The 20,589-nt window shown below is 37.7% G+C and overlaps 2 protein-coding genes across 3 annotated transcripts in view; both read right to left on the reverse strand.

Annotated features, from left to right (window-relative positions):
* The window catches only part of LOC144634181 (codanin-1-like), a 42,230-nt gene that overhangs the window by 17,054 nt on the left and 4,587 nt on the right, over positions 1-20,589 (reverse strand). The window contains exons 6-18 of the mRNA XM_078493074.1: positions 20,450-20,504; positions 19,614-19,682; positions 19,059-19,174; positions 7,081-7,170; positions 6,608-6,683; positions 6,172-6,260; positions 5,796-5,903; positions 5,555-5,606; positions 5,129-5,200; positions 2,585-2,728; positions 1,667-1,833; positions 213-294; positions 23-127 (exon numbers count right to left, since the gene is read on the reverse strand). Of these exons, the coding sequence (XP_078349200.1) occupies positions 23-127; positions 213-294; positions 1,667-1,833; positions 2,585-2,728; positions 5,129-5,200; positions 5,555-5,606; positions 5,796-5,903; positions 6,172-6,260; positions 6,608-6,683; positions 7,081-7,170; positions 19,059-19,174; positions 19,614-19,682; positions 20,450-20,504 (1,225 nt within the window). The remainder of the gene's footprint in view (positions 1-22; positions 128-212; positions 295-1,666; positions 1,834-2,584; positions 2,729-5,128; positions 5,201-5,554; positions 5,607-5,795; positions 5,904-6,171; positions 6,261-6,607; positions 6,684-7,080; positions 7,171-19,058; positions 19,175-19,613; positions 19,683-20,449; positions 20,505-20,589) is intronic.
* LOC144635547 (pantetheinase-like) lies at positions 8,094-11,532 on the reverse strand. 2 transcript variants are annotated; one of them, XM_078494641.1, is made up of 3 exons: positions 11,327-11,532; positions 10,514-10,745; positions 8,094-10,061 (listed from the first exon to the last, which is right to left on the reverse strand). In XM_078494641.1, exons 2-3 carry the CDS (start codon positions 10,739-10,741, stop codon positions 8,706-8,708), a joined length of 1,584 nt encoding a protein of 527 aa, XP_078350767.1. In that variant the 5' UTR covers positions 10,742-10,745; positions 11,327-11,532; the 3' UTR covers positions 8,094-8,705. The 2 variants fall into 2 exon arrangements, with proteins under 2 accessions (XP_078350767.1, XP_078350768.1); XM_078494642.1 differs by lacking the exon at positions 10,514-10,745 and having other exon boundaries at positions 11,327-11,530.

A 20,589-nucleotide genomic window follows, 5' to 3' on the forward strand; every position in this document is an offset into this window, starting at 1 on the left:
TATATTGTTTTGTTATCCTCACCAGATTTACTTTTCTTGATGAATATGAAGTTTGAAGTTCATCATCAATGGAGTGCCTTAGTTCTGTCAGGCTTTTGAAGAAAAATGATGCAGGGATCACAGGAATCTGTAAAAAAAAAAAAACATAGAACAGTGAAAGCATGTGAATGTACATGTAACACACAAAAGAGAAATCAAAATGTCACACTGACCTCAAAGAACCATCCAAGACAAGATACCAGGAGTAACGTGCTGTGATTCAAATCTTGCTTGGGTGATGTCGAAGCCACCTCTCTGGATCAACATCAGAATAAAGTTAAAAGTAATTAGGTCAAGTTTAAATCTGATGCAATCCTAGGTAGGTACCAGATGGCTAGCTGTTGCAAGTAATTACAGCAAGGCGCCCAAAAGTGTGACCACTTTTAATTTATTCACATTCTTCAGTGCAGATTTAATCCAATCAGAAGTCAACTAGAACCTGTCCTTGGCTTCTGATTGGATGGTGGTTGCACGAAAGAATGTGAATTAATTAAAGGTGGTCACACTTTTGGGCGCCTTGCTGTAATTCCAGTTTCTGTGGCATGAAGCAGCTAGGGGAATAGCAACTCCCCCTGGACAGGGATGCTTGTTCATCACAGGTTCCCTATCCCCACCCCCAGCAGTTTTGTCAAGTTGCCCTCACAATTCACCGGTATCCATTTATACTTGATGGAGAGAGACACTGTAAGAGTAAGGTGTTTTAAAAACAACACAACACAATGGCCTTCAGGGTTGCAAATAATTTTTTTCACTTGAAAGGACATACGTACTCGAATAAGCGCCGTGGCGCTTATTAAATTTTTCGCGCCTCAGGTGCGGCGCTTATTCGAGGGAGGCGCTTATTTGAGGGCAGCGCTTATTTGAGGGCAGCGCTTATTTAAAATGTGGACGCAACCATTGAAAATAGCGTCTTTTGATTGTCAGTATTCGTCTCGTGCTGAAGAAAGAAGTGGAGCAAGCTGTCCTGGCAAAGTTCGCGGCCTTCACAACATTATTTTAGAGAACTACGTATTGTAAGAATGTTGGATAGAAAACTAATGGGTGAGCAGTAAAAAAATCACTTTGAACTGCAAAACATCGCTTTTGATGGAAAGAAATGTCCAAGTTTGTTTAAGAGTTGTTTTTAGTGCTGTTTCAAGTTAAACGGAATTCCTTGAACGAGCGCCGCATCGGGACTGTGGCGCTTATTCGGGGGCGGCACTTATGAACTTTTTTGTCCCAAATGCGGCGCTTATTCAAAGGTGGCGCTTATTTGGGGGCGGCGCTTATTCGAGTAAATACAGTATGTCCTGCTAAGACACCATCTTGGTCAGACAAAACAAAATTGTGGTAAGACAGATTTTTACTCACCGTTGCCGTAAAATGATTTATGATCCAAAAATTGTCCAGACATCATGTCTGACCATTCGGGATTTTGTCGGACATTAGCAAATTTTGGTCGGCCAATGTCCCATGACTGACTGTTATTTGCAGCCCTGGACCCTAGACAGAGCTGAATCATGGACCCTTGAGCTGACACACCAACCATAAGGTCAACACAACTTCCAGTTTTACTAATGAGGTTCTCAAATCTTCAGTTACCATCAGCTTGGACTAGACCAAATAAAATAAATTAAAACACAGGAACCTGTATATTCTGTGGAGCCAATGGAGGACCCCAGAGAAGTAGTCCAAAAGAGGGGCCAAAGGGTCCATCATACTGAGGTACTCTACAGCCCATGGTATGGTCAGCACCAGTCTCCCATTGCACCAGGCTTTCTTCAGATAGCTAAGAATGTCAAACTGAATTGGTATCTGGAAAACAAGGGTTTTGCAATTATCAGCTTATTTCTTCTCTCCTCTGGTCTGTCAGCTGGTCAGCCAGTGGGCTGGTGGGTCAGTCAGTCAGGCCAAAGCTGTGCTCTTAGAATAATTGCTGGGTGCCTGAAGGCCCTTATGTAAGAAATCTTGGGTGCCCAGATCTTAAAAGCTTTCATGATAGCAAAGTTATCCAATCCATCCAAAGACAAAGTAAGACATGTATGGTTCCCGGGCTCTGCTAGAGCACAGCTCTGCAGGCAGTTGGTCTGTCAGTGGGTTGGTCAGTTGGCCGGCCAGTCAGTTAGTTGGTCAGTGTATGGGTCAGTTGGTCAGTCAGTCTGTTAGGGAAGTTTGGGTCTGTGGATCAGTCAGTCAGTCAGTCAGTTGGTTGGTTGTTCATCACCATTAATAGCAAGTTATGTAATGTTTAATAAATGAGCAGCAGTGTTTTATCAAGTTTAAAACACGAGGCGTAGCCGAGTGTTTTAGACTTGATAAAACACGAACTGCGAATTTATTGAACGGCTTAAAAATCTTCTGATGTAGATCAACTCATTCTTGCATTAATATTTAGATTTGGGGTTATTCTGGCCGAGAAAATTGGACGTAAAGTTTAGCCGTGTCTTTATCAGATATAAAGACACTCATTAAACATTAATTTATTTTGTATTTTCTTTATAAATAATTAATGAGTTTTTTAATGTAGCTTTCAAGAATATGCATTTAAAGTACTAAGTTGACTCACCCTGTTTCTTATTTTAAGAGTTTCAGCCATGATTACTTGAGATGTTGTTTCGGTGCCATAATACGGTTGGAACAACAGGAAACCAAGAAACTTTGCCAAAATTCTGATGTTCATTAAACAACAGGAAAAGTCTTGCTTCATCTCCTGGTTAAAAAAAAAATATTTTCAAAATTCCCATTATTATGCTGCAAAATTCACAAAACCAAAACAAAAAAGCAGCAAAGTGTGCACCCAAGTGTAATTCAAACTAACTTTTTTACTGTTCTGATTGAAATTTTTGAGTTATTTTTTCAAAATAGCTCTTTAGTCGGCGCGATGTTCCGTGACTCAGTGGGTCAGTGGGTCAGTGAAGTATGTTTGTTTGTCACACCAATCAGATTTCAGGTACTATCAGAACCAATCAAATTGCAGTTTATAAAGGCGAAGTAATCTGACGAAATTATGTGTCGCGTTTTCGTTGAAAAATTAATTGGTGATTTGTGGATTATCATGGATTTGAAACAAATTCGTAGTTTGCGAATCAAATTGTGAGCTTCGATACAAAGTTCCCAACTTCTGCCCGAATTTATTAAATCCTTCTGTAGTTATGTTATCAAAGAGGGCTTTGCTACGCTAAACTGTTGGAAACAAATGTCATAAAAATAAAAAACTTTTATGTTCAGCGAGCTGTAAACATGTTGTCTCGAACAAATTAGTCTTCCCTGTCGCGTCGCGTCGGCTTCGATTAAAATCAATTTTACATATTGGTAAACCATCCAGTTTCATCCGGTTTACAAACGCAGAAGACTTGAAATTGAAGATAGTGAAGATTATGCCTCACAGAAATCGTTAAATATGTGTTTTCATACAAAAAAGTTAAAATTTGACCAAATTTCTACATGCATGATATTTATTTATCGGCAAATCACTTGCGTGATCGCTAATGCGAAACGTTGTCTTGCACTTCAAGCTACTTTCCTTGACAAGTTCTAAAATCTTCGAGTTCAGAAATCGCCATGACTTTCGAGCAACATGTCTTGTTTCTCCTCAACTACCAAACTTGGAAAGTTCAGTCGGGCCGAAGTCGGGAAATTTGTATCGATGTTTGCAATCTGATTCGCAAACTCGCACCGTAATTGGCAACTTCATAACAAAGTTTCCAATTTCCCAACAAACTTTGCAAAGCGGGCGGCAAAAGTAAAATGAAATCAACTGTAAAACATTTTGTTCAAACATTTACCATTTCGTTCAAACATTGAACGGGTACAAGTAACTTTACTGTTAAAAGCAACTACGATCGATAGCAAAAACAGAATAAGAGTGTGCCATTTCGTGACAACTTGATAACTCAATTAGTTCTTGTTTGTTGAATAGAATTTACGTTGTGAATGAACGAAAATCTTTGTTGAACAGTTTTGACAGGAAACAAATACTCCAGGTGTACTGCGCTTTAAAGAACTTTTCCGAAGAGAGTGGTTTTTTTTATTTGATTCGTTTATTACTTCGTTTATTATAGTACTTTTCGTTCAATGTCTATATGGAGACGTGGCTTTTCCGAGAAAAACAAGGGTATCGTGTTACTTTCGTTTTAAAAAACAAAGTGAGAAAAACAACGGTATCATGTTACAGTATTCTGTAACAAACAAAAGTAACCCATTACGGTTTCTACAAAGCTAGCAACAAAATAACCGCTTTAAACAGAATAAGAACGTGCCATTTTGTGACATTTTGACAATTGAATTAGTTTTGTTTTTTAATTAAATGATGAAAATTTCTGTATTAAATAAAACAGTTCTGATGTATCAAAATGCATGTAAAAATTATTTTGTTTGCAAGCAAACTTTGTGCAAAAAAGTGACTCCGTGGGGCGCCATACACAAATAGCTCAACCCATGGCATAAACCATCCCAACAGGACAATCAACCAGTTTCACTCCAAGCCACCCCATAAATTGAAAAAATAACTCCTGCACGCTTAGCATGCCTATGTTTAAGCAACCTGTCCAAGCAGAAGTTAAAGGAACTGACTCTGAGTAGCTACAATAAGCACATGGTGTATGTCTGAGAGTACATCCTTGATCAATAATAGTTATAATCGTATCTATAACAAAATTCTTGATTTTGATTGGTTCTGCGCGCGCCTATTTGTCCCGTAATCGGCACGCGATCACGTGGGTGTCCAATTACAGGTATCCAATTTGAGCAACTTCAAATTGGATACCTGTAATTGGACACCTACACCATTCGTGCGTCAATCACACGCATCTGAATGGGTTATTTCTTGCTGTTTTCCTGCTTTTCGCACAACCAATTGAGTTTATTTTTGACTTTTTCACACAAAAAGGGTTCTCCAAGACTTCCTAACCTCAAAATTTTGTTATTGACACGATTAATTAGTAATTGGACCTCGTGTCGTACAACTCAGAGAGTAATCGTGCTCGTAATTTCAAATCGTCCTCGTGCTGCGCGCTCTGCTGATTTTGAAATTACTTGCCCGATTACTCCCTGAATTGTACTCCACTCAGTCCAATTACTATTACTAACAACTAGAAAAGCATTGCCTGACCTGATTTTGGATTGAAGAATCTTTCTCGCTTCCTTCTTCAATGTCTGACAAAGGAAACTCTTTATTGTTCATCTGCAAGTAAACAAATAAAATTAACAAGATTTTAGATCAAGCACCATGGCTCTGGCAGAAATGAAATAATCACTGCTCCATCTGACACATGGCATACCAACAATCCTGGCCTACAGATTCAAAATGGCAAAGATGATGTGGAAGTCATTTTAGTGATTAGAAACAAATCATTACAAAAATTAGTTACCAAATGTGTCAGTGAAATTACATGCAAAAGATGATGGGTTGTAAATATCCAAGCACAGTAAACCTGACTATCATGCAAGTGCATAAGATCCAATTTTATCAGCGTTAAAATTTTCCCCATTTTACTGCGTTGATAAAAAATAAGTTTCAAAAACCTCATAAACATACCTCAGTTATCTTTACAATCAGCAAATCCATCAAATGTTGATTAAAGGAATGGCTGCAGCAAAAGAAAAATTTCATTAATTAAATGTCTTTGTTTTAAATTGCTTTATCTAATGACTAGTAAATAACATGATAATATTTACTATTGCAGTGTGAAATTTCACAAGGGGGGGGGGGGGGGATAAGTGCAGTATATATCAGATAAGTCAGTTTTCCAGTATAATAAGTATAACAAGTATTGTACCTTGCTGCAGATTGTATGAATCCCTTGAAGAATTCTTGTACATTACTAAAACTGGGGGAAGGACATGGGCCACCAGAGGATAATGGAGTGACGAACCTTTCCTGGAGCCTAGCAATACAAGCACAGAATAAAAATAAAAACTTCTGATCAGTGACCTATCTACAGCTTCTCCTGACCTGTCTATGTTGTGGTCCAGTTTTACCCTTGGTACAATTTGATATTTTCCTTTGTTTCGTATTCATTATCATATATTACCATGCTTAAAAAAATAAGGAAAATACCAAATTGTAAAAAGGGTAACACTGATAAAAAAACACCGGACATGAAAACAAAAAAGTTGAAAATAACGAAAAAGAAAAATTAACTGGTCTTGTACCTTTGGAACTTTTCAGGATTTGATTTTTGTAGATTACTAAGCATGCTTGATGAACGAAAATCACTTCCACTTCTTTCCTCTTCACACATCTGCAATGAAAAAATATAACATAAAAAATGTACGGACATATGGATAAATGAAGTACGGGTATGACAAAAAAAACAAACAAACAAATGAATGAACGAACGAATGAACAAACGGATGAATGAACAGATGAAATAACGAGCAGATAAACTAAACGGATGAATAACTGAACAAGCAAACAAACACAAACAAACAAACACATGTGAACGAACACACGGATGAACAAACAAAAACAGATGCTTAACAAACAAATATTAAATGAATGAATGCAGAAAAAAACAATGAACGAATGAACGAAGAAGTGGATGAAAGAACAACTGAGTAAGCCAACCAACCAACAAACAATTTTTACCTGAAGCAATTGAGACTTGAATAGCCTGGCAAAGTGTGAATAGTTTGCCAATTCTGGCTTCTGATTTACCAAAGCCCTGCAAGGTTATCAAAATAAATGACTAATTAAAATGATATTTTCTCTAGCAAAAACTCCCTGCCTACTGGAACTCAGATGGGTATTCTGTCGTGAGTTGCAGGAATCTTCAGCCTAAAATTTTCAAGTGTGTTGGGGGGGGTGATGTTGTGGTTCAATTTTATCCTTGGTTCAAATTTCATTTTCTTTTGTTTTTGGTATGGTAATGGATCCGGATGATAATGAGTTTAAAACAAAGCAAAATAAAATGAAAAAGGAAAGTTGAACCACAACATTGATAACATATCAGGGTCTGCCCAGTTCCCTTATCGACATAGCATATAACAGGGTGAAAAAAAAAAAACAAGTGACGCGATCACAACAGTATTTAGCTAACAATAATATTATTGTGTTTCTACCTTATCCTGTCTCCCATGTGCTCCTCCATGTTCCAACCTGATGCAGAATGTGAATCTTCCCATTCTCGAACAAGCTCATAAAATACATCTCTGAATTAAATAAGAGCAATTAACAAAAAAAATCATATTAAATACAGCTGTTGAAAGGCACTAACCTTGTTTAATGTACTTTTTTGGTAGACTTACATGACAGTCTACTCAAAAGTATTGGTAGCTACTGATGCAGTTTTACCTAATGCCCTTTCTGAAGCTAAGGCAACAACTGTTCATGCACATGATAGGACTGCTTTAAACCCTTAAGTCCTGGATGAGCTTTAATTACCAAATTCCACAATCAAACAATGCAGTAAAGGGGTTTACCCTGGACACTCAAACCAGAAGATGGCTGCTAAGCCAATCAGAATCAAGAACACCCTGTTTAAAGTGACGATGCCACCCTTTAAATGCCACCTTTATCGTAAATGGTGCTTCCATGTTTGGAAGGGAAAACATCAAAATGGAGGAATGTATCACAAAAAAAAGAGTGGGGGGGGGGGGGGAGTATGTATCAAACTGAATTTTTAGCACACTTTACCAGATGCCAGCTGGTTTGTTAAGTGTCATTCTTGGGCTCACGTTTAAACCAGAACCCCAACTGGGGGGGGGGGGGGGGGCAAAGAAGAGAGATGATGTTTGTGTCGGACAGGAAGAGGGAGTGCAAAGGGTACTTAAAAGGTGTAGGAGACAACATTGCACAAGTAATCCACAATTACAGCTATGGTAAACTGATGTAGTTGTTATTGTTTCCATTGTTATTGTTATTGTAGTTACATCATACTCTCTAACATCAGCCAGGTTATTGAAGTTGTATATGAACTGGAGGCAGTATGGTACCTGCACAAACTTCAAAATTAATGTTGGCTAAAAAACTAGCACTGTTTTTGTGCAAAAATGAGTGTTACATTATTTTAACAATCAGAAGCTTATCACCCTCTATGACAATACTTTCTCTTGACCAATCAAGACCAAGTAATTGTTAAATGTGTGGGTTTTATTTCACATAATTTATTGTCAGATCATCTGTCAACAAAATAAAGAAATTAGTTTACAAACTTGCTATTACATAATTATTTATTTGTAAACTAAGCTTTCTAGGAATGTTCAATCATACAAATGTAACAGAAACTCGCTTTCTTTTCTGCAGTCTAATAAAAGTTTTATCACACTCTTGCCCTAATTGACAAATCCTGACATATACAATGCAAGTATAACATAAAACAGACACCTGTATTTCTGATAATTTTTTGGAGTCATTTAGTCGGTCATTCAATCAATAGCTTTTTTCCATAAGGTAAAAAACAATTTATGATAGTGCTCTCTTCCAGACAATAATGTTTCGAACTACTAGCAAATGAAAATAAATTAGAATCTAACAAAATAACATATAGATAAAATATTGTTATTATTATATTCTCAGGCTATCCTCCAATAATTGAACGTGTTTTCAATGTTTTTGTGAATGATCAAGTTCCATATACATCTAAACATAGGACCGCATGTACACATTGCAGACCTATTTATAGACATAATGATTACTGTAGAAATACTGGTACAAGATTTGGAGAATTTACATCTCATTAACTATTTCACCCTGAAAAATGCACATAGGCAATCAAAGTAAAGAGACTAATGAGAATAGGATGGCTGCACATGAGGGATGCAGATGATTCAGTAGGGATTGGGCCTTCATCTAATTCATACACACGTCCAAAAAGTGCCGCAGTCAAGAGTCCTTTAGTGAGCTGTTGCTTGCTCTGCAAATGAGTTACAGGAATATTGTGATCCCACTCCCCTGGCAGAAGTGTGACACCATCAGCCACTACCTGTGGAAACACATACGATGTGCCAAGTTCACCGTGGAGGGTGAAAGACTCAAAGATTGTGCTTGCATTGTATGTGCGTTGTCCACAGGAATCATGGCTCAATCCAAGGCATTTGATTAATGTACAGATTCGTAAGTAATACTGTCCCTCTTTGGTGTGAAGACCATCAAACACACCTAAAGCATATACTTCATCAGAGCGTTTCTCAGACATCTTGTAGGTGAGAGAACAACATGTTTCACTCTCATTGTAACACACATCCAAAGTGCCTTCAGGTTCACTCAGCTCTTTGAAAAGGAACAGGTCACCAAACAGGTCAGAATAGAAGGAATCTTCATTGGTATTCATTAGCTGTCTTCTTTCAGTGTTTACTACAGTTACGTTATGTGGCATGTTCTTTGGTTCTTTCAGCAAGGTGGCAATGGAGAGAGAACCATTGGCAGACAAGCTCCTGAAGTACTTCTTTGCACCTGTGGGACTGTAGATTCCACTACCAGTGTTTAATAAGGAAGGAACATGGGTGTTTGCTGAAAGGAAATTAACATCCATTCCACAAGCCCATGACCCATGAAATCCAATGGCTGCGAAAAGAGGAAGCACATCAAACCAGGCAGTAGGAAAGACAATGTGGTCAACTTTATATTGAGTCACTAACGGTATAGCTGGATCGTGAAACAGGGCATCAAAACATATGAAGGTTCCAAATTTACCAAAAGGCGTGTCAAAGGTAATGTATTCAGGTACTAGTGGGCGATCAACGACCTTCATCTCATTCAAGAAAGGATGCTGTTTATGATACCTGGCCACAAGGTCTCCTTTATTGTCAAATACCACATTAGTATTGTATTGGTAGCGGCCATCAGTCGGACAATGTTGATCAGCACTTTTATTGCACAGCTTGATGTCTCCCATATTCACTACAAGGTACATATCATAGGTTTTCGCGAGACAACTGAGGCGGTACATGATAGGAGTGGAATTGTTTGCTTGTGGATCCTGGCACGCATTCCAACTGATTTTCTTTGGGTCTGGGATGTCTTCCAGGAAAGGTTTAAAGGATTCACGCATGTAGCCAAAACCAGTTAAGCCATATTCAGGAAAGACGATGATATTCACATCCTGTGAACAATTCAAATAATTGTGTTTTAGACACTTGTATATGTCAATCAGATCACACACCTAGAGAATTTTAATTTCAAAAGAAACAACACGTTTAAGTTATTACATAGAATACAGTGCTCTTCTATCAAACTGAGTTATGATAAAAAAAATGGTTCCTTAGTTGAACAAACTGTAAAGCATAGTGCAGTGAAACATAGTTACCTAGGCATTCTTGGAAACTACCAACTAACTTATATGCATTTGACAATGTTCTAGGCCGGTTAATTTGCTTGCATAGTTATTTTTCATTTTGAAAGATTGTGCATTCATTCGGTTTCTTTTTTATTGCAGTTTGACCAATAAACGTTTTTAGTTAACAATTTTAACAAATAAAATTACTAATTAGATAAATGGAAATGACCAGCTTAAAATTGCTCTGAAATTCAGCATAATTCTGTTTATTATAGTACCTGTTCTTTAGCTATTTTCATCTGCACTTCATAAACATCCATGTTTTGCATAACAATCGCCACAGCCTCTTTTTGGGTGCGTACAACTGTTCTATTTTCCACTCTGACAAACGCGTGTTCATACACAGCAGCAACAAACTCAGAGCCACTGGGAGCAGTTGATGCAACCCTCCTCATCACCAAAACAAACAGCACCAAAAACACGAATTGATATGTTTGCAGCGTCATGATTCTATAAAACACAAACGGTAGAAAAGCTTGAAATTTATAATAAGCACTTATATTTTATCAATGCAGAAGTTAAATTGACTTAGGGGGTAGTGGAGGCGTGCCCAATTAATCAACAAATGCGATCCAGCATAATAGTAACTGCTATATTTCTAATTTATCTGTTGCAATATTTTTGTTTTGATTAAATCTCCAGATTCCAACAGAGCTCCCCCGATTTGCTATGAAAAATCGTCAGATTTCCAGTTCTGTTCAAGCAAATTTTCCAAAAGTAATTTGATTTGAAAGGCAATTCAATGCAAGGCGAACAAGAATGTAAACAAGAAATCGAAAGAAACAAGATGCGAACATTTCCCAACGAGCGCTTTGCGAAAATAACGTCGACATTCCGTATTAAGAATCATAAAAAATTAAAAGAAGTTGCAGCCTTGATAGAAATGGCTTTACAACATAAAAGATGAAAGAGTTTCAAGGTCGTGATCTCGACCGAAACTCGACACTTCCAATCGCTTTCAGCGCTTTTGTTAACACTCAGTTGCAACAATGAACTTCTTTTGTATTCAATTACGGGACAAAATTGCTTACCTTTCCTTGTAAAATGCTGGGAGTCCTTCGATCAAGTCTCTTCGACGTTCACAATGAGATTTCCAAGGAAGAAGTTAAACTTAAAGATTATTCCAGTCGATGCGACGTTCTGAAGCTTTCTGAAAACCCCAACTCCTTGCTGATCACGCGGTTGAAATATGATCTTCTAGATTCGTATCGGGCCACCATTACACGATAATCTGTAAGTGTCGTCACGTCTCCATTGTTTTTTTTTTTGTATTTGTTTTGTAACGAAAATCAGTCTACACATACTGTAGATGAACTCTGCTTTCAACTGGTAGCTATATAAAATGTAGATCCTTCTTTTTTTCTCTCCCAGTTTATATTAAATGCATTCGAGGTACGGTGACCAAAAAATCAATATGTATGGGTAATCAAATGGTGACGAGTGAAATTAGGAAATAATTTCACGCGCATTTTGTCAAAATTCTAATAATTTCCCGAGCCTTTAGGCGAGGGAAATTATAAGAATTTTGACAAAATGCAAGTGAAATTATTTCCTAATTTCACGAGTATAACATTTGATTTCATATTAATATCATAGGTGACAAATTACGCTTGGAATCTTACGTTTTGACTGGTATACTGCATCGCGAACTCCGAGCGTGAAAAGTTGAAAGCATACATTTTGCTTAAGTTCGCAAGTTTTTTAGTCTTTGAAGAAAACCTTTGTTCGATTCCTTTCTGCTGTTGACAAAAAGTTTCAAATATAGCTGGCTAAGATGAAATTCAAGCGAAAATATACAAAGTTTAAGCTTAAAAACATCTTTTATCCCGGACGCCATCTCGCCGCTAACTACGTTGCCATGGCAATTTTATAATTTCACATGTGAAATTATAAATTAACGTTAAAATTTCGCGCCAAAATTAAGGAGTAATTTGTTACCTATGATATTAGAACATGTATATGAAGTATTTCAAAATATTTACAAAAGTCCAAAAGATTAGATCAGGATTTATAGATCAATTTCGTCCGAAATATCTCTAAACACACGTTTTATAAAACATTACCCTGAAAATTGAAAACAACTTTTAAAGGAGAGCACTTTTTAACCCCTTAGCAGGCCACCAAGGTGGGTATTTCGGCTTTCGGTGAATGAAAAATCCCGCCAACGCGTACCTTACACAAATCACTTTCCAACACCACGCATCTTGAGTTCGACATGTGAAGTCTACCGGTTTGAAAGAAAAACTCAGAGACTCAAAGGGTAGTGCAGAATGCAATATGGCCAATCAATTGACATTGTTATAATAACTTTGATTGAGAATACATACAATGAGTTCACTTTTTCAGTTTAAAGCGCTGTTTCATGTTTACTTGTAAGATGTTGAACGACCGATCGTGATACATTTCGATTTTGACATGAAGCAAATCACAAAATCATGTGAAAGCCCATATGCAGGGTAAGGATTTCCTTGAAGCAAATCACGAAATCATGTGACAGCCCATATACCGGAGAAGGATTTCCTTTAGTAAAAGGTTACACACACGGCCGATCAATCGACGTTAAAATGCAGGTGTTTAGTCAAGGAAGCCGGCTTTTTCCAGGTCATGCTCCCGCCACGGTCTGGTGAACACGTCACACACTCACTCAAGCATGAAGCCGAGAAGCACGTAGTGTGAAGATTTCTTTCACGAAAGCATGTTCAAACACTAAAGAGTTTTTCGCTTTCACACGAAGCCCCTCTCAGGCAGAGATTTTACAAAATAATACGGAAGTTAGTCAACTGATGAAGAATAAATCAAAGGAAAGGGGGAAGTGTCGGATGTAACATGATACCTTTGTTTTTCTCTTAGACTGCTGTGATGCCTTAAAGTCTAATTAAATTAACGCCACGGATTCTACAAGAATTCTACCGCATTGAAAAGCACACCACGTTAGGCTTTGATACACAATTTCTACACACGTCTCTGTTATTTTAATTTTCGTTGGTTTGAATTCAGTTTGACATTGAAACAGCAAACGCGATATTTGTGCTTTTCGTGCAAAGGTTTGTAACATGATACCTTTGTTTTTCTTTTAGACTGCTGTGATGCCTTAAAGTCTAATTAAATTAACGCCACGGATTCTACAAGAATTCTACCGCATTGAAAGGCACATCACGTTAGGCTTTGATACAAAATTTCTAAACACGTCCTACTATTTTAATTTTCGTTAGTTTGAATTTCCGTTTGATATTGAAACAGCAAACGAGATACTTTTCCTTTTCCTTGAAAACGAATGTAACATGATACCGTTGTTTTTGTCGAAAACGGATGTAACGCTGTGACATGGTAACGTGATTTATTTTCTGCAAACAGGGCGACATCGATTATAACACAGATATTATCGATTAATAAAGAATTCGGTTTTTCTGAATTATGAGATGTTACAACAGATCATCTTTTCTAAGAAAACAGCGTTGCCATAACAATAATTATTTCACATAAACTGCTGTGACGCCTTAGTGTCTAATTCAATTAATTTGCGATTTAAACTTAGCGCCACGGAGTCTACAGGAATCCTTCCGCAGGAAGAATTACGTGATGTTCATGACGTCTATTAATCTGCGCATGCGTTTAGCACAAAGAATTTTCTTCCAGAAAGAATAGTACCACAAGGAGAGCATAGTGCTTTTTGAAACAAATATATACCTTTGAGCTCTTCAATTGTGTCGTAAATAGACTTCCCATTCTACCAAGGGCACACGGTCTGTTGCTCCCCACCCCCTACCCCCTAACAGAAATAATTAATTAATTAATATTAATTAATTAATTGGTGATTAAAAGTTTACACCATAGTGCTTTAGCGCCTGAGGGGTTTAGCAAACGACAACCCACCAAACCATCACAATAGTGCATTCTGCACTAAAAAATCTCGATGATTTGGTAAGTGCAGAATGCAATATGGAACAATTGAAAGTATGATGTTTTATATATGTTGGTGTTTATTTGCTTTATTTTACTTTCAGAAAAACTGTTCACAGGCTACTTGTATTCTTTCCCAGGTGTTCCTTACGTTAATCTTTGCAAACGTAACACGACACTTTTGTTCGTTTGTAACAAAATACTTCTGTCTTCCTTGAAAATGCGATAACATGAAACTTTTGTTTTTTTGTTTGTTTTACGGCGGCATCGATGACATTTGTTTAATTTAATTAAGTTACGGTTTAGACTGCACGAAAGACGATTCTCAAAAACTAAAGAAACAAATCTAATCAAAAAACATATTTTTCGACAGGTTTTTTAAAACGCAGTACAGCTAGGATATTTGTTTCCTGGTTATCAGGTGTTCACGCCGAAAATCCCGGTGCAAGTTTTTGCATACCTAATTACGAAAGCGATGTGAAAGTCTCAAAATCTAATTTAATTAATTTGCGGTTTTTACTTGGCGCCAAGAAGTCTGCAGGAAGCCTACCGCAAACACGCAATACAAGCGATGTTTATGATAGTTCCAGAAAACAACGTAGACTAATCTGCGCATGCGTTTGGTGTAAATTACGTTGAGTAGTACCACAAGGAGAGCAAAGGGTTTTCTGAAACAAATATATACGTTTGAGATCTTCATATGAAAGTAACGTAGATGTGCTCCAGGTTTTACCTAGGGGTACGGTCAGCTGCTCCCCACCCCCCCCCCCTCCACAAGGAATAATTAATTAATTGATATTAATTAATTAATTGGTGATTAAAAGTTTACACATTAGCGCGTTAGGGGTTTATCACACGACTGCCCACCAAACCATCACAAAAGTGCATTCTGCACTAAAAAGACCTAAAAATTTTCAGAACTGTGCACGAGCAGAGCACAAACTATTAATTACAAAGCATAAAATGTCGAAATTGCGACTTTTCCCCCGAAATTGTCGCTAAAAATTGCGGCTTTTTCCCTGAAATTGTCGCTAAAGCATTTCGTGCACCAGATCATGCTCTCGCCACGGTCTGGTGAACACGTCACACGCTCACTCAAGCATGAAGCCGAGAAGCACGTAGTGTGAAGATTTCTTTCAAGAAATGTCGGAACCGTCACGAAAGCATGTTAAACACTAAAGCGGCAGAGGTTTTACAAAATAAAACGGAGGTTCGTTCAACCGATGGAGAACAAATCAAAGGAAAGGAACTGACGGATGTAACATGATATTGTTGTTTTTCTCGCAGATCGCTGTGATGCCTAATTAAATTAACGCCACGGATTCTACAGGAATTCAACCGCATTGAAAAGCACACCACGTTAGGCTTTAATACAAAATTTCTAAACACGTCCCTGTTATTTTAATTTTCGATAGCTTGAATTTCAGTTTGATATTGAAACAGCAAACGAGATACTTTTGTTTTTGTCAAAAACATGTAACATTACACTTTTGTTTTTGTCGAAAACGGATGTAACATGATGATATGGTAACGTGATTTATTATCTGCAAACAAGGCGACATTGATTATAACACAGATATTATCAATTAATTATGAGATGCTAGATCACCTTTTCTAAGAAAACAGCGTTGCCATTTTAAGAATTATTTCACATGAACTGCTATGACGCCTTAGTGTCTAATTCAATTAATTTGTGGTTTTAACTTGGGGCCACGGAGTCTACACGAATCCTTCTGCAGAAGAAAAACGCAATGTTCGTGATGTAGACTGATCTGCGCATGCGTTTAGCACAAAATATTTTTTCCAGAAAGAATTGTACCACAAGGAGAGCATAGTGCTTTCTGAAACAAATATATACCTTGAGTTCTTAAATTATAAGTATCGTAATGTACTCCCCGATTTACCAAGGGCACACGGTCAGGTGCTCTCCATCCCCTCCCCCTTTACAGAAATAATTAATTAATTGATATTAATTCATTAATTGGTGATTAAAAGTTTACACCATAGTGCTTTAGCGCCTGAGGGGTTTAGCAAACGCCAACCCACCAAACCATCATAATAGTGCATTCTGCACTAAAAAGGGAGGGGTCAGTGGTCAGATCTTTAGGACCGTTTGCGGGCGATTTTTATCGCGCTTTCCAGTGCAAGTTGAGCATGAACAAAACTCGGTGATATCGCGGCAACAATCTGCGCTGAAATCTCCGCTGGTTTACACTTTCAAGTTTCGTGCGATTTTCATTGCGGCAAAAGTCGCATAAAGTCGCATCAAAAAATCGCCATACCCTTCACGGCTCGGATATACTTAGCCTATTACTAGTGGCTGTGATTTGTATACAGTCGAACCTCTCTTAACAGACACTCTCGTAAGCGGACAGCTCTACTTACGGCCGCCTTGTTTGAAACCCCGTTTTTTAAAACTCCCATACAAACTCTGTATTTTCACATTCTCGTAGCGAACATTCTCGTAAGCGGCCGCGGACACTTTCAGAGATTACGACTTAGACTTTTTTTGTTTTTAAGCTCCCGTAAGCGGCCATCTATCCCCTACAATTCTAGTGGCCGCTTATGAGAACCATTCTCGTAAGCGGCCAGCTCCAGTTACGGACACTTTTCGCGTCCCGAGGGTGTCCGCTTACGAGAGCTTCGACCGTAAACATGTGTTAACACACTATCATCGGGCTTGGCCTCTCGGTGTACGGCTGCAATGTTTGGTAGAAAGTCGTAGGCTGTTCTGGCGCAACATTTTAAACTTCCAACAGCGTCGGGCCTGGTACCGACATCAAATGTTTGAACGAAAGTTTGCCTTGAATGGAACTTTCACTTCACTAGAGGGGAAATGGAGCCTTCGCCTCTCAAAAACTCAACAGGGTTGTCGAATGGTTTCACTATTTTTAGCGGCTACTAATTTTAGCGATTTTGTGAAAACCATAAGATGGAAAAAAATATTCAGTAAAAGAACAAACTCGCTTGAAATTGAACCAACACTGCATTGCCAGTGTTATCGGCATCTATTTTTAAAAGAATTTTTCAAGTTGACAATGCTTATTTTGTTTCCCTTTGGGGTAGGAGGGGAGGTACTTAAAATTAACGAGTATTAAATTTAAGTGAGACAAATTTTAGCGAGCACTCAATTTTATATAATAGCGATTTTTGACCAACTCGCTAAAATGGCTAAAATTAGTAGCCGCATACTAACCTTAAGGTATTTTAGCATTTTTCAATAAGGATGGGCCGATACTCGATACCAAATATTCGATACACCGATATTTTGACAATTTGGAAAAGTATCGATACTTTTGGAAAATATCGCACTTTCGATACGTTTTCGATACTGCACACGTGACCTGAGCCTGCGGTCTTCTGGTCAGCACCTGAGGTTTAAAAATGCAATTTTGCTCAAAGAAATATTGATGTTCTCGTCAATATTTGAAATTTTCTTGCCTTGACTTGATGTCCACACATTCCTGATGAACAGTGAAACAAAAAGACCAAAAGCAACATTCTTGGCTAACATTTATGATACCAAGTCTGTCCTTTGTATGGTCACGTGACAAACCAATGACGTCAGGACGGAAATGACGTCATAATATCGATATCGATATCGAGAAAAAAGGCAAATATCGTATCGAGATCGTATCGTTTTGAAAAACCGGTATCGGCCCATCCTTATTTTTCAAGAAGCGCTACGTATTACCCTCGTGAACCCCGCGCTTTTGGCGCCTTTTTTCGCGCCATTTCCGCGTCTACACACCATCCTGTCCCACACTCGCCTCGACGGCTCTTTAATATTTCAAAGCTTGCAACTTTCCTGGTTACTTGGCTCATATCAACAAGGATGATATTAAAAGGTGTTTACGTTAGAACATGCTCGACTTTTCCCTCTTTTTGTTTTCATGTCATACTCCCTGCCAAACATAAAAGTTACCCTCATAATGCAAAAGGAGAAATCTCCAAAGGGTGACGTCATTGCTTTTGAAAGCTCGTTCTTGATCCTGATTGGTCCAGCTGCTGTTAGGAAGTTTAAGATTCCCCCAGTAACCAGTAACCCCCTTAACTGCTATAATTGCCTTGGTTGAAGAAACATTTTACTAATGGTCTCCCCTAAAAATAAATTTTTTGGACATACGTTATTGCACAGCTGTTTCACGTAACAAGGAACAGCCTTTTCAATTTTTACTCAACAATCAGAGGGAAAACTACGCTTTATTGGATCGTTAATTTTCGCGACCTTAATTTTCCTTATTTTTCCCCAATTTCTCGATACAGTCCAGACGTTCTAATCTCCTAGGAAAAAGCATAATTTCATCAGGGTGGAAATCTACCGGTATCACTGAAACTGTTAAGAACGCTCGAAGCGCTCAGATTCCTTCGCTTAACCCATACGTTTGGCTTAAGTATCACGAACATTGTTTTCGTCTCAGATTATACTTCTAGTGTTGAAATAAACTTGTTATTGTTGTCTCGACAAGTGTTTTTTAGTGTACGTCGCGTTAATTTCTTTCATTTTAAAATGTTGCCCTCTGTTCGCGTTAATTTCCTTTATTGGGAAGTAACTTTTCTTTGATTCACGATAATTTAAGTCGCGTTAATTTCAAATACCTTAATTAACACAAGCGTAATTTCACATAATACGGTAGGTGTATCTCATAGTCTACTCTTCAACATATGAGTGAGCTGTGAAAATAAAGCCTATAAAGTATTTTAAGGTAAATGACACTTGGCAACCATCAAACTATGTTTATACATTCAGACCCCCAGAGATATTTTTTTTATATATTTCCTGGGAAAACAGAATGCATGGGAGATTGTTTTTGTGACCTGTAAAATGGCTGAACTAACCCAAGACAGATTTAGCTAGCTTACCTTTGTTTTCTGAAGTTGTGGAAAGCTCTGTCTGTTGGAAAGTTCTGCTTGTTGTCTCTCTCGACACTGAATGGTACCCCACCCAAGGGTGACTTGATGAAATTCAGCTGAGATTCCTTAAAAAGAGGCTTGTGTGGTTATTAACCTGAGCTGTACAAAATGTCATTAAATTGTAACTTGAAACCAAATGAACAAATATTTAGACTTAGAAATGCTAGTAAGTAATTGCTAATTATAAAAGTTAGTTTTCACTTATCATACACGAAAGAGTAAAACATACGGTAATTATTATACAGAAACAGGGCTACAAATAACAGTCGGTCATTGGACATTGGCCGACCAAAATTTGCTAATGTCTGACGAAATCCCAAGTGTGGTCGGACATGATGTCTGGACAATTTTTTGATCGTAAATCATTTTATGGCAAGGTTGAATAAAAAACTGTCCAACCACAATTTTGTTTTGTCCAACCAAGATAGGGTCTTGGAAGGACATATGTCCTTTCAAGTGAAAAAAATTATTTGCAGCCCTGCAGAAAGATTCATTGAAACCAACCTTGGTAACGGAATAGGTCCTGTACTGCTGAAGAAATGTCTCTTTCAGACTGGGTGAGAAATCTGCAATCTAAGATATCAAAGGAAAAATGATTGGCCAACCCTCCAAGTTTATTTTTTCCTTGGTTGCCAGTGAAAAATTTTAGTCACTAAATTAAGGTAGGTAGGTAATAAATACAATACAAATAACTAAACAATACTAATCTATACTAAAATAACTCTGCTTTACATGAATGCCGTGTGCTAGTTTATGACTAAGAAAAATGATGTCGGCAACCAATTCGAAAACCATTGAGAGTTTGTGCTTGCCGCAAATCAGGTAGTAAGCTGTTCCAAAAGCTCGCGCTTTCAATCCTTCTTCTCAATTTTAGTCGCCAGGCTGGCGACTTCCATTCCAATTTAGTCGCCAGCTCCAAAATTTTAGTCGCCATGGCGACTAAAATGGTCTTAACTTGGAGGGTTGTTGGCAGCCTGAAAAGTTTGGTTCTATCTTGCAGTGCTTCTACTCAAATGCCACTGTTAAAGTAACATTTGAGTAGGGAGCTATAACAAGACTTGAACACTTTGTGAATAATTTATTTGGATTTGGCAGATTGTTTGTAAATTTAAGTCATGACTGCAAAACTCCCTTATTTCAGACTACAGATGTCATAAATTATTACTTCCTGTACCAAAGAATAACTGTTGGAGATGATCATGAAGTTTTCTGAGCACTTTTGAAATTTTCGGCGCTTAGTCAATCATTTGTGACGGGGTAAAATTCAAAGTGGCATAAGAGAGCAGGTATTGGAGAACAGACAAGGGCATGAATAAACAAACAAAAATGATAGCACATACCCTTGGACTTTCAGCCAATAAGCGAAGAGTTTCCTTATCTAACAGCAGTATCAACCTGACAAGTTCAATGAAAACAACATACTATTAGGTAAAAATTTGCACATAGCTATATTTACACAGTCAATAATAACAATACAAAA

The sequence above is a fragment of the Oculina patagonica genome, chromosome 13, assembly GCF_052425735.1.
Source record: "Oculina patagonica isolate OP01 chromosome 13, crgOcupat, whole genome shotgun sequence".
NCBI classification, from domain to species: Eukaryota; Metazoa; Cnidaria; class Anthozoa; order Scleractinia; family Oculinidae; genus Oculina; species Oculina patagonica.